Raw genomic sequence first — 16873 nt, 5'->3', positions numbered from 1 at the left:
GAGTCCACTCCGCCATTCAATCATGGCTGATGCGCATTTCAGCTCCACTTACCAGCGTTCTCCCCGTAGCCCTCGAGACAACAAGAATCTATCAATCTCGGCCTTGAAGACATTTAGCGTCCCGGCTTCCACTGCACTCTGTGGCAATGAATTCCACAGGCCCACCACTCTCTGGCTGAAGAAATGTCTCCGCATTTCTGTTCTGAAATGACCCCCTCTAATTCTAAGGCTGTGTCCACGGGTCCTAGTCTCCTCGTTTAACTGAAACAATTTCCTAGCATCCACCTTTTCCAAGCCATGTATTATTTTGTACGTCTCTATTAAGTCTCCCCTTAATCTTCTAAACTCCAACGAATACAATCCCAGTATCCTCAGCCGTTCCTCATATGTTAGACCTGTCATTCCAGGGATCATCCGTGTGAATCTCCGCTGGACACGTTCCAGTGCCAGTATGTCCTTCCTGAGGTGTGGGGACCAAAACTGGACACAGTACTCCAAATGGGGCCTAACCAGAGCTTTATAAAGTTTTAGTAGTGATGGGGGAAACCTAATTGAAAGTAACAGAATATTGAGACCCTGAATAGAATGGATGTGAAGAAGATGTTTCCACTAGGAGACTAGGACATGATGGCACAACCTAGAATGAAGGGATGACCCTTTAGAACTGAAATGAGGAATTTCTTCAGCCAGAGGGTCATGAATCTGTGGAACTCATTGCTGCAGAAGGCTGTGGAGGCCAAGACCTTGAGTGTATTTAAGACAGAGATAGCAAGTTCTTGATTAGTAAGGGGATCAAGGGTTACGGGGAGCAGGCAGGAGAAAGGGGTTGAGAAACATATCAGCCATGATCGAATAGTGGAGCAGACTCGATGGGCTAAATGGCCTAGACAGCCAAAAAAAGATTGCAGAAGGATGTAAGCATATGTGTGGTGAAGGAAAAGGCAGATGCAATACAGTTCAGCAAAGTGTGAAGTGCCCATTTTAGTAAATGAAATGGAATTGTTATGAATATTAGAGGTACATTCACAGAGTGTATTCAGAAAGACCTGAATATCCATGCATATGAACACAGAAATGAAACAGGTCGATATGGCAAGAAATTAGAAGGCAAATGGTATGTTAGCTTTCATTACTAAGGAATTAGAGAAAAAGAATAAATATATGTTGCTACAATTATACAGTGTACCCGTGACACCACACCTGGAGTTCTGTGTGTGGTTTTCAGTCTCCTTGCCTGAAGAAGGATATACTTGCCTTGGAGGGAGTGCAACAAAGATTGAGCAGGGAAGGTTTTGGCACGAAAGCAGAGGATTAGTAGGCTGGGCCTATATTCCTTGGAATTAGAAGAGCAAGAGATGATCTCATTGAAACATAAAAAGATTTTAAAAAACTGTTTATGCAGCATTGCTTCAAAAACAATTCTCTAAACATACAGGACGCTATTGTGTGATCTGTGCAGGAATGTCCATTGATATCAAAATTAGGCTTAAAAATATAGTTATTGGCATTCATTAGTACTGCCATCCACCAAGCAATGTAGAAAATTGTATGTCCTGTTCACAATCAATTAACCCCTCCTCAGTCTGCTCTTGATCATGAATAAAACGATCGGAAGAGTCCCCAAGTTTATTCATTCACGGGATGTGAGTATCGCTGGCTAGGCAAATCTTTATGGCGAGGTACATCTTTAATGTTCAACTCTACTTGCCTTGAGAATGTGTCCTTTTGATCTACTACAGTTTATTTAGTGTAGGCACACCACAGTTAGGGAAGGATTTCCAGGATATTTACCCAGTGACAGTGAAGGAACAGTGCTACAGTTGTCACTCACGATGGTATGTGACTTGGAGGGGGACTTGCAAGTGGTGGCATTCCCATGTATTTGCTGTCCTTGTCCTTCCAAATGGTGGTTGTTGTGGGTTTGAAAGATTCTATGTAGGGAGCCTTGTTGAACTTCTGCAGTGCATGTTGTAGATGGTAGACATGAATGCCAATGTGTGCTACTGCTGGAGGGAGTGAGTGAAGTTGGTGTGCCAGTCAAGCAGCTGCTTTGTCCTGAATGGTGTCCTGATTCATAAGCATTGTTGGAGTTACACTCAATTAGGAAAGTCAGGAGTATACCATCGCACTTCTGATTGTACCTTGTAGACAGTAGACAAGTGTTTACAAGGTGAGTTACTCACCATGAAGTTGCCAGATTATGGTTTGCTCTTTTAGCGAGAGTATTTTTATGGTTAGTCCTGTTTCTGGTAAACGGATTCTGATTAGATTCCCTTTGGCTCAACCAGTCCACACCAACCCTCTGAAGAGTAACCCACCCAGACCCATTTCCCTCTGACTAATGCAGCTAACACTATGGGCAATTTAGCATGGCCAATTCACCTGACCTGGACATCTTTGGACTGTGGGCAGAAACTGGAGCACCCGGAGGAAACCCACACAGACACAGGGAGAATGTGCAAACTCCACACAGACAGTCACCCAAGCTGGAATTGAACCTGGGACCCTCGTGCTGTGAAGCAGCAGTGCTAACCACCGAGCCACCATGCCACCCACTGATGAGAACCAAAGAACTATGATTAGATTCTTTCTTGTTGGGGATGGCCTCTGTGTGGAGTGAATGTTATTTGCCACAAGCCTACCTCAGACAGAATGGAGACTGAACGCCATGCCACTGTCCTAAATGTGATCCTTATATTAGCAGTCTAGTCAACATATTAAACTGCAGCACCTCAAATCCCTAACTATAAAGGTAGGCTTAGCACCTCACTAACTCTGATAATGCAGCTGGCTTGATTTAAAAAAGGCTTACTGTGGGTGTTCAAAAAGACTTTACTACAGAGATCCTTTCGGGTCCCACAATGGTAATCCAAGCCAATGGTAACCTGAGACCCCTATCCTTCATGTTGATAACCCACCCTGTAACATTACAACGATGGGAGTGACAACTCTGGCCTATCTTGAGGCTTCTATCTGACAAGCAACACTAGAAAGTCTTGTTTCGTGACATATAACCAGTCTGCATGATTGAAGGGAAGTTGGGGATTACTTCACTGCAAGAACAGGCAGCCAATCACGCTCATATGTTGGTTAGTCAAAACCGACCCCGATTCCAGGTGCAGGAGGGGATTCAAGTTTCTTAAGCAAACACACAGAGATTCTGGTGGAATGCATTCTGTTTGTTTCAGATTTCAGCATAGACTGGTTGGACCAAAGGGTCTGTTTCTGTGCTGTGTGACTTTATGATTATCAGTGTTTATCAAAAAGTGATTATCAAAAGGATAAGTAGAGATTGAATTTTGTCCGTCACTCGACATATTCTTATAAAATGTGGATTTAAAAATAAATCAGCAACTGATAGGAACAGGAACAGGAACAGAAACAGAGAGAGAGAGAGAGAGAGTGTCAAAGACTTAACTGTTTCCCTCTATAATGTGTTCAGAGAATGGGTTTATTCAGATAATCACAGGGCCTCTTGGTCAAATTGTCCCTTAGGTTTATCCAAGGCTGCCTTTGCACAAAAGAAGCGCTGTAGCATTCTGACTCTTCCACTACTGTGCACCCTGCTTTTCCTCCTGTTCGTCTCAAAGAAAAGAGTTAGCTTCTGTGCAATCCTGCTTAGACATGATAGCATGCTATTCCACAGACAATTCTTGAATTCATCAGGAGCCTAGTTGCTGTAGAAGCCTTGGCTAATGCATCATTGTGGAATGTGTCCCAAGGTTCACAGTCCGACTGGATCTTTCCCTGTATTTGGGAGCAAAAATCAACATGAAAGGCGTTGGGCAGAGATCGGCACCTTTGTGACAGTTTTAGACTCTAATTGCTGAGTTCTGTGTTACAAGTACTGGCTCACAAGAGAAGCTACCTAAGTTTCTCTTCTCATCTCTTGAAGGCATTGAGTCTTGCTAGTGTTATGTTCCCATTCACCCCAATTCAAACAGAGTAATGGGGATATGAGCTTTCAGATAGGGGAGGGGATGCTCAGATAATATGTTAGTGCTCGTTGAAGAGAATCAGCTCAGAACACAAGGTAAAGTCTCACAGTGACAAATGCATGAGAACAGATATCTTTTGACAGTACCCATTCCTAAAAACAGAGATTGTGACAACAGCAGAGGTCATAATTGAGAAGCAATGCCTCACTGAATAGGGAGGTAGAAATCTGATAATTTCTCTACAATCAGTATTTTTGGCTTTTGTATTTTCTTGAGTTTAAACAACTCCAGAAGCGATCCGCTTGAGATGTTTATAATGATAAAGAGATATGATAATTTGATTAGTATGGAAAATAGATTTTCTCTGGTGGAGAAAATCCACTACCAGGTAGCATACCCTAAAATTAGAGGCAGATGATGCAGGATTGAAGGCCGGAAGTATTCACGCAGAAGGTTGTTGAAATCTGTCTCATTCTCCCTAAAAGGCAGTTGCTGCTGGTTTAATTTTAATTGATTGATACAGAGGTTGATAGATGTTTATCAAATTATTAAAAGATTTGCAGAAAAAGATGGTAAATGGAATTGAGATTAGCGATGATCAATGCATATGGAAGAACAGATCTATGGGTCTCAATTGTCTTCTCCTGCCCATTTAGTCCAGTCCCTGACATTGATATTAGGATATACACTGAAAGGAGAGAGCAATTTGGGGGATGCATGTGATAATATCCCTGGACTAGTAATCCAGAAGCCTAATACACTGAGGGCATGCGTTTGAATCCCACCATGGCAGATGCTAGCCTAATGGCAACCATATAACCATTATTTATTTTTATAAAACTCATCTGATTCATGAATGTCCTTTAGGGAAGGAAATCTCCTGTTCTTTTTTTTTCTTTTTTCCCCCACACTACCACCTAATTGCGGTAGTGCTTATTTTATCTCCAGCACCCATGGTGTGTGTGTATGCAGGTGTGAGACACAGTGAAAGACACAAAGTGCACAAATATTTATTCAAATTCCACCACCAGGAAGAAAGGAAAACAACCGGGTGGCCAGTGATAAACACTGCCCTTCGCATCAAAGGGCAGTGCTGTGTGATCAAAAACAGTGAAGGGGAGGGTAGGGACTAAATCAAAATAGAATTGGAGGGAGAAATGATGCACTCCACTCCCTGCGGCGCCCACCTCTCCCTGAACAACTCCAGGGTGTTGGTCAACACCGCGTGCTCCTTCTCCAAGGACACCTGGGCTCTAACGTAAAATCTCCTGTTCTTATCTGGTCTGGCCTACATGTGACTTCAGAAACACAGCAATGTGATTGGGCAATTGGAGATGGACAATAATGCAGGCCCAGCCAGTGACACCTACATCTCATGGATGAATTATATTTTTAAAAAATCAGGTAGCAACAGATCGAGATAAGGTCAAATGTTTTGCAAGGTTTAGATTAGATTACTTACAGTGTGGTAACAGGCCCTTCGGCCCAACAAGTCCACACTAACTCGCTGAAGCGCAACTCACCCATACCCCTACATTTACCCCTTCACCTAACACTATGGGCAATTTAGCATGGCCAATTCACCTGACCTGCACATCTTTGGACTGTGGGAGGAAACCGGAGCACACTCACGCAGACACAGGGAGAATGTGTAAACTCCACACAGTCAGTCACCTGAGGCAGAAAATGAACCCGGGTCTCTGGCGCTGTGAGGCAGCAGTGCTAACCACTGTGCCACCGTGCTGCCCATAGGTTTACATCCAATGAAATTAATTAGATATTTTTCTAAACCACCTGTCTGGAGACATTATGACATAGCTCTGGAACAAGTGGGCTTGAATCCAGACCTCCTGGCTCAGAAGTAAGAACACTATCATTTTGTCACAAACACTCCCTCCAATGACATTAATTGACTCAACTTAGGCAATGGGTTGAAGCTGTCACACTTCAGTTCTCCATAGTTTATTTAAACACCCAACAACTTCCTTTTAAATTTGGTAAAGAGAATGAAAAAGAACTTGTATTCATATAGTACCTTTCACAAGCACAAAATTCCCATAAATTTAGAAAGTTACTTTTGAAGCATTGAGGCCTTCAAGAGGAGTGAGAAGCTTGTAGGGTTTCTTTCAAGATAATGCCTATCTTATAGAATCCATGATGTGGAGTTGCCGGTGTTGGACTGGGGTGGGCAAAGTCAGAAGTCACATGACACCAGGTATTAGTCCAACAGGTTTTTTGGAATCACAAGCTTTCGGAGCATTGCTTCTTTGTCAGGTGAAGTCTTCATCCGATGAAGGAGCAGCGCTCCAAAAGGTTGTGATTTCATATAAACCTGTTAGATTTTAACCTGGTATCCTGTGGCTTCTGACATAGAGAACCCATAATTAGTGACTAAAACTGACAAATGTCAGCAATAAGATAATGACCAAATAATTTGTTTTCATGATTTTTATTCAGGAAGAAAAGCATTGGCTGGGATACGAAGGAGAGCTTCGCTGTTCTTCGTCAAAGGGAGCCTTCTGAATAAACGTTTGATGTGAAAAGAATTCATCTTAGCCTGTGTAGCATTCCATCACTGAAGTCGGTCTATATTTTGTGCTCAATTCTCTGGAATGGGCCATGAATGCACAGCCTTCTGACTCAGTGGTGAGACTGCATATGTTTATCTTCTTTACTCTTTGGAGTTTGGAGTAGAGAGAATCAAGAGTATGACATGAAGTTTCCTATGACATTTATACAGCAGGAGGGAGGGGAAGGTGATAAACCCCTGCCTTTCAGCCATGCCATTGTTTGGATAAGATGTTAAGCCAGGCCTCAGCCTGTTTGGGTAAATATAAAGATCTCAAGGCAGGATTGAAACATCCAAAGCTCTCTTGGCTTCCACCAATACTATCAAACCACCCTCTATTCCTCACAAACTACAAGCTCATTGTTATTTGTGGGATATTTGCAGTACGAAATATTACATTTCCTTACCTACAGCTTAAAAGTAAATTATTGTATGAAAGGCTGGTTGAATTTTTGGAAGAAAGTATTGACAATAATGTTTTCACATATTAACAAAGACATTTAAGTTACCCATCTCATTTTTCAATGGGCTGTATCCTTGTCAACCCAATCATTTAAGAACTCAAAAGAGATTTGTAAATGCTTATTGTCAACAATAGGATATATTTCCTGTTTGCTGGATCTGATTTTCTGTTAGATTAAAAGTAAATTAACTGAAAATCTTGTGAACGGTTAATAAGACTTGTGACTTCTCAACTTATCAAAACTCGCTCCAAATGGGTGGATTCTTACGCTGGGAGCATTCAGGAAAATACAACTAATATAAATAGCTCTTAAAAGTATGAAATCTTAGAAGGATTTGGGTGGTGCTTTGTGTCTTCATCATTTGTTTCCCTACTCTGGGCTGAAATCCTCCCAATACAAAGCAAATGGAATATGTCTCTGGCCATATTCACAGCCTAATATCATCTTAATTTGAATGCTCACCCAGCAGATTCTTTAATCAGTGCTGAATCTCACTCAGGAGAAATTAAAGAGTTTATAGGCTGTATTGGCTTATTGAAAATAAAAAAAAACACAGAAAATGATGGAGAAACTCAGCAAGTCTGGCAACATCTGTGAAAAGAAAAACAAAATTTACATTTGAAGTCCAACATGACTCTTCTTCAGTATTATTTTACCTACGCTGGGTGAACCAGTATAGAGTGAACATTGTTTAGTATCTAATATGTGCTGTACCTGCCCCAGGGAGCATTTGACGTAAATAGTGTGGAGCATGCTTCCGTCTTCACCACCTCCTGATGCTGCCTGGCTTGCTGTGTTCTTCCAGCCTCCTGCCTGTCTACCTTCTTCTGTACTCAGGCTATATTTCTAACCTACCTTTTATATCTTACTTATTACTTTATAAGAACTGTAATGTTAAACTTCTGACTTACTTCTTTATTTTTCTATTCTTCGCCTAAGATTTTATACTTACCTACCTTTGTACCTAAGATGGCACAATGAATGGTGACATTGCAAACTTTTCACGGTACTCCTGTATCTCTGTACTTGAGTACACATAACAATAAAACTTAATTGGAATTCTGTCTAAGTGTAGTAATTGTCAGTGTATCATGCTTTCAATAGTTTACATACAGTGTGGAAACAGACCCTTCAGCCCAACAAGTCTACACTGACCCTTCGAAGAGTAACCCACCCAGACCCATTTCCCTCTGACTAATGCACCTAACACTATGGGCAATTTAGCATGGCCAATCACCTGACCTACACATCTTTGGACTGTGGGAGGAAACCAGAGCACCCAGAGGAAACCCGCACAGACACAGGGAGAATGTGCAAACTTCAGACAGACAGTCGCCTGAGGCGGGAATCAAACCTGGGTCCCTGGTGCTGTGAGGTAGCTTTGCTAACCACTAAACCACCGTGCATCCATTTCTAAGATCAAGCACCTTGATAAGTACCGAGGAAAACATGACATCTTTAATTAAGGGGATTGCTTTGCATCCTGGATATTTAAATAAACAACATCAAGAAAAAGGGATTTTGGATCCCCATGAGATTCCCTTCCACACCAGCATTTCTCTGGGTATTAAATGAATTATTGGTTTAATTAAATAGCTTATTGACAAGAGAAGGATCATGTTCCCACTGGAAGCCTTCAATATGGCACACTGAATTTGACAATAAAGGAATGAACAAATTGCAGATTTAAAAAAAAGCTCTTGATCACATTTTCAAGTTATCCCAGCTGATTAATCACCAGTCTGGATATAGTAATGTGTTATTGAGTAAGCAATCAAGCAAGATGTCAGTTCAGTCTCCACCATGGCAATTCATAGCATTGAAAACAACTTGCTCATTTCCAGATAAAAGGCAGATAATTATATGAAAATTGCTGGATTGCTTTAAAAAAAGACAGCTTGATCACAAATGCTCTTCAGAAGAGGTTACAATTTAACATTGTTCCTGGCCTGGACAGTTTGACTGCAACGTTATACCAGGTAATTGAAACCTTAAGTATTTGGGGCAACAATAGCATTGGGGGGTGGGGGGTTCCTCTTGTGGTGTAGTGGTAGTGTCACCATCTCTGGACAAGGAAGTCCGGGTTCAAGTCAAGTAACAACATCAACAGGTTGATTAGGAAAATAGGTTAAAAAAGAAACAAGGAGCATTGAGATTCTTGCTTCCATCCCAAGAACCAATTAAAAAATAAACTGTTGCTGTACAGGTGGCAGTTTATGTATTTTGAGATGCCACAACAGCAAATTGTTTTGTTTTGCATGTGCTGGCTAAATAACGAATGTTGGCCAAGTGGATAAAGTGAGTGGAGTAAAACAAAAGCCCAGTTTTTAAAAAACATTGCTTTGGACATATGACTTTGACCCGTTCTGTGTACTGATCTGTGCTGGCCTGAAACATTGGGCCTCCTTTGTTTAAAACTAGAGGAGATGATGTCAGAGACAGCCTTAGAAATAACAGCTTGGTGTTCAATGGTGGGGAGGGTCATGATCCAAGGAGAGAATAGAATAGAATAGAAATTTATTGTCAGGTGTACTTTTACATGAAAAGTACAGTACAGTGAAAAGTTTCATAAGTTGCCCCACCACGGCACCTACATCAATGAGAGAAGTCATAAATAATAATTTAAAAAGTATAATGAAGACAATGGATCCTGGGATGGGGAAAAGCCAATTAAGGAGTGATGGAATACTCTGAAGACACAGCCAGGGTGAGGCAGCCATGCTGGGTTGCTGTGCCCTCCTACTCCACTGCCATCTTGAAAAAAAGAGATAGAAGAAAAAAAGAGATAGAAGAGAGTTGATGCTCAGCATAGCACCAATCCTCCTTTTATTTCCCCTATTTATGAATCAACTACTGAAAGCTAAGCTGTTATTTCCAGGACTGTCACTGACGTCAACCCATCTGAAGCTTTTACCTCCACAGTTCCCACCTCAGTCTCTCAACCCCGCTCTGACTGCTTCTACCTCCTTTCAAAACCCTACAATAGGACTGCCCTGGCAGATCCATTGTTTCAGCCTGTTCCTGCCTCACTGAACCTATTTCTTCCTATATTGCCACTTTACTTCTTCCCCCTCCCTGACCTTGTCCAATCTCTTCTTGTTTACATTCGTAATTCTTCTGATTTTACATCACTTCTACAATTTCCAGCTTTATGACCAAAGCTACCTCCTATTCACCCTGAATGTGTGTATCCCAAACCACAGGAGGTGATGTTGAGAACAGTGGAAGCTGAGGGGTACAGAGGTGAGAACAACTATTGTTTACTTTCTTTCCTGCTTGGGAGGGACCTCTAAAGGCTTGACATGAATGTGGCTGTTATTCATTGCTAGTGATTGAAGCCATCACTTGGTTTTGGAGTAAACCTCTCCACACCATCCAACCCATTGCTGACTCCATAGTGATCAATGTGATTTTTCTGAACTGCTTTCACGTACTTGCGAGGTTTGGAGAATTTTTTTTTTCAGAATTTATTTTCACTCAGCTTGGTTTAAATATCTCACACTTTTGACAGGAGATTGCATTGCTTTGGGAAGATTTTAGGAATGATACTCCAAACATCATGAAAATAAGGCAAGCTTTTTGTACTCACTGGACTATTTGTGCCTGTCGTACTCGTTTATTTTAAAAATCCATTACTCAGCCTGCATACTGAAATATGACAGAGAGAGTATAACTATAGTGTTTGCAATGTTTAGGAAGAGGGAGTGGAGGTCTCCAGAGCTTTAGAATGAGGAACTGGAGGAGATGAAGGCTAGAACCAGTGATGCTACCTTTCCTACACACAAGCTTTTTCTGACAGAAAGAAGCATCTCTTCAAACTCTCTCTACATGTCTCTCTTGAACCAAGTCCATTACACCAGCTTTTTAAAGGAGCTTACCTCTGTTGACTGGCAACTGTTGCCTACATGCAGAGAAAGGAGCCAACCTCTTCCTCAACAGACTGCTAATGTTAAATAAAAATTTGCAGCCATCTGTGAGAGACCCAGAAGGGGTGAAATTCTCTTCAGGCCTAGGATTGATGGATGTAGAAAATTATATCAGGTCAGGCAGCATCTGAGGAGCAGGAAAATGGACATTTCGAGCAAAGGCCCTTCATCAGGAATGATGAAGGACTTTCATTCCTGAAGGGCATTTGCCTGAAACATCAACTTTCCTGCTCCTCGGATGCTGCCTGACCTATGTGCTTTTCCAGCACCACTCCAATCTTCACTCTGATCGCCAGCATTTGCAGTACTCACTTTCACCATAGTAAATTATATTCCTCCTCTTCCAGTTGTTATTGCTGCTTCTTGGTTACTTTTCTGAAGGTGTTGACCTCTGTTGGGACATGGGTCTCAGACACGCTCTGAGACACTAACATCAGAAGGCACCTTAACTACAGAGAGTGTTACAAATGAACAAGCGTACAAAAAAACCAGAGAAGACCAGCCGTCTAAGTCAAGGTTTTGCATCTAAACAAATAATAGTTCATTGCTCCTGACTAACCAGCATTTATATTATTTAGCTGAGGCAAAATGAAGAGGTTAACAATATTCTAGGCTGAAGCCTTGTCTGGAGCATGCCTGATGGAGCCTACAATCAGTGATCAATAATGGGTATACTGGCAAAATTAATTGTTCCATAATCCAGGCAGATAAAGTCTCCTGAAACGTCATTAATGGCAGAAATTATCTAATTTAGCTCTGAGGCACTGGAGCTTCAAGGGAATTCTAAAAATACTTCGGGAATTAGGCATCACAGGTCAGGCTTACATTTCACCTCACCCATAACAGCCTTGGAAAAGTGTGAGCCTTCTCCTCAAACTGTTCCTTGCCTGTGGAGAGAGTGTGCCAATAGTTACATCAGGTAGCGAATCACAGCCAAGTAGTCCATCCCATTTTGCTTTTGTTAATCTTCATAATGATTCCATGCACTGAATGACTTGCCTAGCTTTGTCAGTGGGTAGATAAGAGTCTACCACTTAGATAAGGGTCTGGAGCTACATATATGCTGGATTGGGTGAGATTTACATAAAAATTAACAGGAGTACACAATTTGAACCTTTGAATCTGCTCCACCATTGAGTCATAGAGTCATAGAGATGTACATCATGGAAACAGACCCTTCGGTCCAACTTGTCCATGCTGACCAGATATTCCAACCCAATCTAGTCCCAGCTGCCAATACTTGGCCCATATCCCTCCAAACCTTTCCTATTCATATACCCACCCAGATGCCTTTTAAATGTTGCAATTTGTACTAGCCTCCACCACTTCCTCTGGCAGCTCATTCCATATACGCACCACCCTCCGTGTGAAAATGTTGCCCCTTAGGTCTCTCTTATATATTCCCCCATCACTCTAAACCTATGCCCTCTAGTTCTGGACTCCTCCACCCTAGGGAAAAGACCTTGTCTATTTACCCTATCCATGCCCCTCATGATTTTAAAAACCTCTATATGGTCACCCCTAAGCTCTGACGCTCCAGGGAAAACAGCCCCAGCCGGTTCAACCTCTCCCTATAGCTCAAATCCTCCAACCTTGGCAACATCCTTGCAAATTTTTTCTGAACCCTTTCAAGTTTCATAACATCCTTCCGATAGGAAAGAGACCTGAATTGCACACAATATTCCAAACGTGGACTAACCAATGTTCCGTACAGCAGCAACATGACCTCCCAACTCCTGTACTCAATACTCTGATCAATAAAGGGAAGCATACCAAACATCTACTTCACTATCCTATCTACCTGTGACTCTACTTTCAAGGAGCTATGAACCTGCACTCCAAGGTCTCTTTGTTCAGCAACACTCCCTAGGACATTATCATTAAGTGTATAAGTCCTGCTAAGGTTTGCTTTCCCAAAATGCAGCACCTCTCATTTATCTGAATTAAACTCCATCTGCCACTTCTCGGTCCATTGGCTCATCTGATCAAAATTCCGTTGTAATCTGAGGTAACCTTCTTCGCTGTTCACCACACCTCCAATTTTGGTGTAATCTGCAAACTTATTAATTATACCTCTTTAGCTCACATTCAAATCATTTATATAAATAATGAAATATAAGATCATGGATAATCCTCTATTTCAATGAGATATTCCTACTTTCTCCCCTTACCCCTCGAAAAGCGAAAAAAGTTACTTTTTTTAATATTTAAAAAAAGTGATTTCTTTCAGTTTTCAAGGGGGTATGGGGAGAAAGTAGAAAAATGTCATGGAAATAGATGATTATCCATGATCTTATTGAGTGACTTGGCCTCCCCAGCTTTCTGTGGTAGCGAATTCCATAGATTCACTACTCTTTCAGTGAAGAAGTATTTCCTCATCTCTATCGTGTATCTTATCGCTGTATGCCCTAGCTCTAGATTCCCCACCAGGGAAATTATCCTCCCAGCACTGAGTCTGTTCAGCCCTGTTACAATTTTTTATGTTTCAATCAGATCCACCGTCAACCTTCAAAAATAAGTGCATAGAAGCCAGGTCAAACAAATTTCTCTTCATAGGGCAGTCCTGCTATCTCCGGTATCAGCCTAGTGAACTGCCACACACTCTCTGTGGCAACTATATCCTTTCTTGTGGAGGGAGATGAAAACTGCACACAATCTCATCAAGGTCATGTATAACTGCAGTAAGTCATCTATTTCTGAACCTAAATTGTCTCCTAATGAAGGCCAAATTATCATTTACTGTCCGACTTGCCTATTGCACATAATTGTCTATTTTCTTTGACTGGTGTGCAAGGACAGCAGATTCCCTTCCCATCCATACTTATCAATATGCGACCATTTAAATAATATTCTTCCTTTCTGATTTTCATTTCGAAGTGTATAACTTCACATTTTGCAATAGTGTACTGCGTCTACTATTTGTTTACGCACTCATTCAACTTGTCATACAACATGAAAACAGACCCTTTCGTCCAACTAATCCACGTGAACATGTTCCCAAACTAAATTTGTCCCACTTGCCTGCATTTTGCTCATATCCCTCCTACCTTTCCTATCCATGTACTTATCCAAATGTCTTTTAAATGTTGTAACTGTACCTGCATCCATCACTTCCTTTGGCAGTTCATTCCACACACAAACCACTCTGTGTAAAAAAGTTGTCCTTTTTTAGAACTTTCTCCTCTCACCTTAAAATCATACCCCCTTGTTTTGAACTCCTCCACCCGAGGGAAAAGTCCCTTGCTATTCCCTTATCTATGCCCCTCACGATTTTATAAACCCCTATATGGTCACCCCTCAAACTCCTATGGTCCAGTGAAAAATTCAGCCTAGCTTTATAACTCAAACCCTTCATTCCTGGCAACATCCCGGTAATATTTTTTCTGAACCCTCTCCTTGCTACAGCAACCTCTTTGCATTCTTCTCACAACTCAATTCTAACTAGTTTTGTGTTGTCAGCAAACTTAGAAATATTGCACTTCGTTCTCTCATCTGGACCATTTACATATATCATGAATTGCTGGGCTCAGGCTTTGATCTTTGTGGAACCCCACTAGTCACTGCCTGTCACTCAGAAAGCGACCCATTTATTCCCATTCTGTGTTTCCTGTCTGTCAACCAATTTTCAATCCATATTAATATACTGCTTATCCCATGTAGTTTTAATTTTCCTACTAACCTCTTATGAAAAACCTTATCAAAACCCCTCTGAATATTCAATACAGTATACTTAAATATCTCCAGTAGTTTTGTTAAGCATGACAAGCCATTCATAAACACATTCTGGCTTGTCTAATCTTGTTTCTTCCTTATATAAGATTAGTTTATACAAAGAGTTTCATGGTTATTTCTGCTTTATCTATTTCATATTTCCAGTTTCTTGTATAAATTGATTCATTTTTAAAATATTGAGTATCGAACCCATCTTGTGGAATCTCAGGGCATCTGCATTTTAATAAAGTGACTTTTCAGGGTTACTTAGGGGTGCCGACACAGGACTGTCAGGAGCAGTTACCAGTTATGGGTTTTGGCTGGGTAAGCCAATGATTGATCAGAGCTGTGTTAACCAATCAATCGAGCAGAATGGACAAGAGCCAGACAGTCAAGAGCAGACCCTCCAGCAAGACAGACCTGAAGCCTACCACTGAGATAAAAGAGAGAGGTTGCTTCCATCCTCACATGCCCCCTTAGCAAGTGTAGAAATTTTGAACTTATGAAAATGGTCACAATTGCCAGGCAATTATTATGGAGAGATATTGGGGTGCTTCCTTTTCTCTTACAGCCATTCACCAACTTTGCTCCCATCCCTCTCCCCCGCGACCACATCACCCACCCCACTCCCTCCTCCCCACTCATCTAGTCTCTTGCAATTGGCCATAATTATTCTTAAAAATTGTCTGGACAAGAGGAGTTACTGCCACTTGGAGGCAGGAAGCCATTGAACCCTTGATCTGGGAAAATAGCTTTGTTTGGGGTGGGAGAGGAAATGGTGGGGGGTACATTAATGGGGAAGGAGGGTGCAGTGCATGATAAGCTAACAAGCTCACACACACACAACACACACACACACACACACACAGACTTGCAGCATCTTATTGTGCATCAGCTTATCTCTGTTACTGCTTCCAAATTGGGGTAAACTTCCTGCCCACGTGTATCTACCTGTGGAGTCACATTGGCACAGAATGACTACCATATAGTCCCCTCCAGCAATTATCACAGTATTTTCAAAGGTAAATCTTTTCATGTAATGCTCCGAAATGTCCTTCAAGCAATATTGCAACATTATTTTAGTTGCACTGGTCTTTCTGTATTCTGAGAGAAACCTGTCTTCTTTTTCTTTTTGGGAAGAATTATTTCAAGTTCCCTCCCTCCTTGTCCTAGCAATGAGATTGAGAACTTTGCTGCAGTTATTTCTGCTTGCACCCTTTGAGGGAGCAAAGCTTTCATTCCGATTTTATTTCTGATTGTTACAGTAAGCTTCTACCTTTAGGCTTGTCTGGAATGTTGTCTCACACATTTGATATCTGCCTAGCAAGTCTGACATGACAATTCATATCTGATTCAGGAGACCTAGGAACTGCAACAAAAATAGACATTTCCTATCAACAGGCTCAGTTAACCCTTGTGATTCAGAGTCTTACATTCCAGATGCTAAATTACAAAGAATCTCTCAAAGGCAGCAGCATGGGGACCTCATAATGATTGCTCCAGACCTGCTGATGTGATGAAATCAAACAGATAAAATGGTCTTTGGATCAATAGTAACAGCTCAGGGAAATTTTACAGCCTTCAGAGTTGAGTTTGGTGACAGGGGAATGAACGTTGTCAAATAAAAATGTGTTCTGTTAATTTGAAGGCACATTTTCATCTCTTCCTGCTTTCGCTGGGGTAATTTCCTGTGCAGCCTTGTCGAGCAGCGGCACGAATCTAAATACAATCAGTAAATAGGCAATTGATACCAATTCTCAAGGGACAGTGCATTTTTGACAGTGTTACATTGTCCCTGTACTGTGTGAGATATTTAACTCTTCAGAGAGATGGCTACACAATGAGAGATTGGAGTTTAATGAAAATAATTTGCAACCTGAGTGTTTGATGGTACAATAAGCAAACCTCATGGCATTCTGCAGCCAAGGCTTTTCATTACAAGAACTGCTCCTGAAGAATGCTCCCATAGTTTGCAGAGATCGCTGCAGATTTCCTCAGCCTTCACTTGTAGCCATTTTGATCCAAGCTCCTTTGAGACTTTTTAATCACAGCAAGGCCCTGAAACTTGAGCTGTTGTAAATGCATCCAAACCACTGACCATTCCCTCACACCAGCCCAGACCACCCCCTCCCTACACCAGCACAGACCACTCACTCACGCCAGCACAGACCACTCCCTAAACCAGCATTGACCACTCCCTCACACCAGCCCAGACCACCCCCTCCCTACACCAGCACCGACCACTCACTCACGCCAGCACAGACC

The 16873-nt window shown here is 41.6% G+C and overlaps 1 protein-coding gene across 2 annotated transcripts in view; it reads right to left on the bottom strand.

The window, feature by feature from the left end:
• LOC122548945 (unconventional myosin-Id-like) overlaps positions 1-16873 on the bottom strand; it is a 143702-nt gene that overhangs the window by 2047 nt on the left and 124782 nt on the right. Inside the window, exon 22 of one of the 2 annotated variants that reach the window (XM_043687951.2) lies at positions 15793-16327. The exons of the other annotated variant lie outside the window; for it this stretch is intronic. Within the exon in view, the coding sequence (XP_043543886.1) occupies positions 16246-16327 (82 nt within the window). The 3' untranslated portion in view covers positions 15793-16245. Of the gene's footprint in view, positions 1-15792; positions 16328-16873 lie in introns of those variants that run through there. 2 annotated transcript variants of the gene reach the window in all.

This window comes from Chiloscyllium plagiosum, unplaced genomic scaffold (genome assembly GCF_037043375.1).
Source record: "Chiloscyllium plagiosum isolate Xiang-an unplaced genomic scaffold, Cpla_swu_hap1 HiC_scaffold_4, whole genome shotgun sequence".
NCBI classification, from domain to species: domain Eukaryota; kingdom Metazoa; phylum Chordata; class Chondrichthyes; order Orectolobiformes; family Hemiscylliidae; genus Chiloscyllium; species Chiloscyllium plagiosum.
Note: the sequence above shows the minus strand (reverse complement) of the source record. Positions and strands in the feature narration are given on the sequence as shown.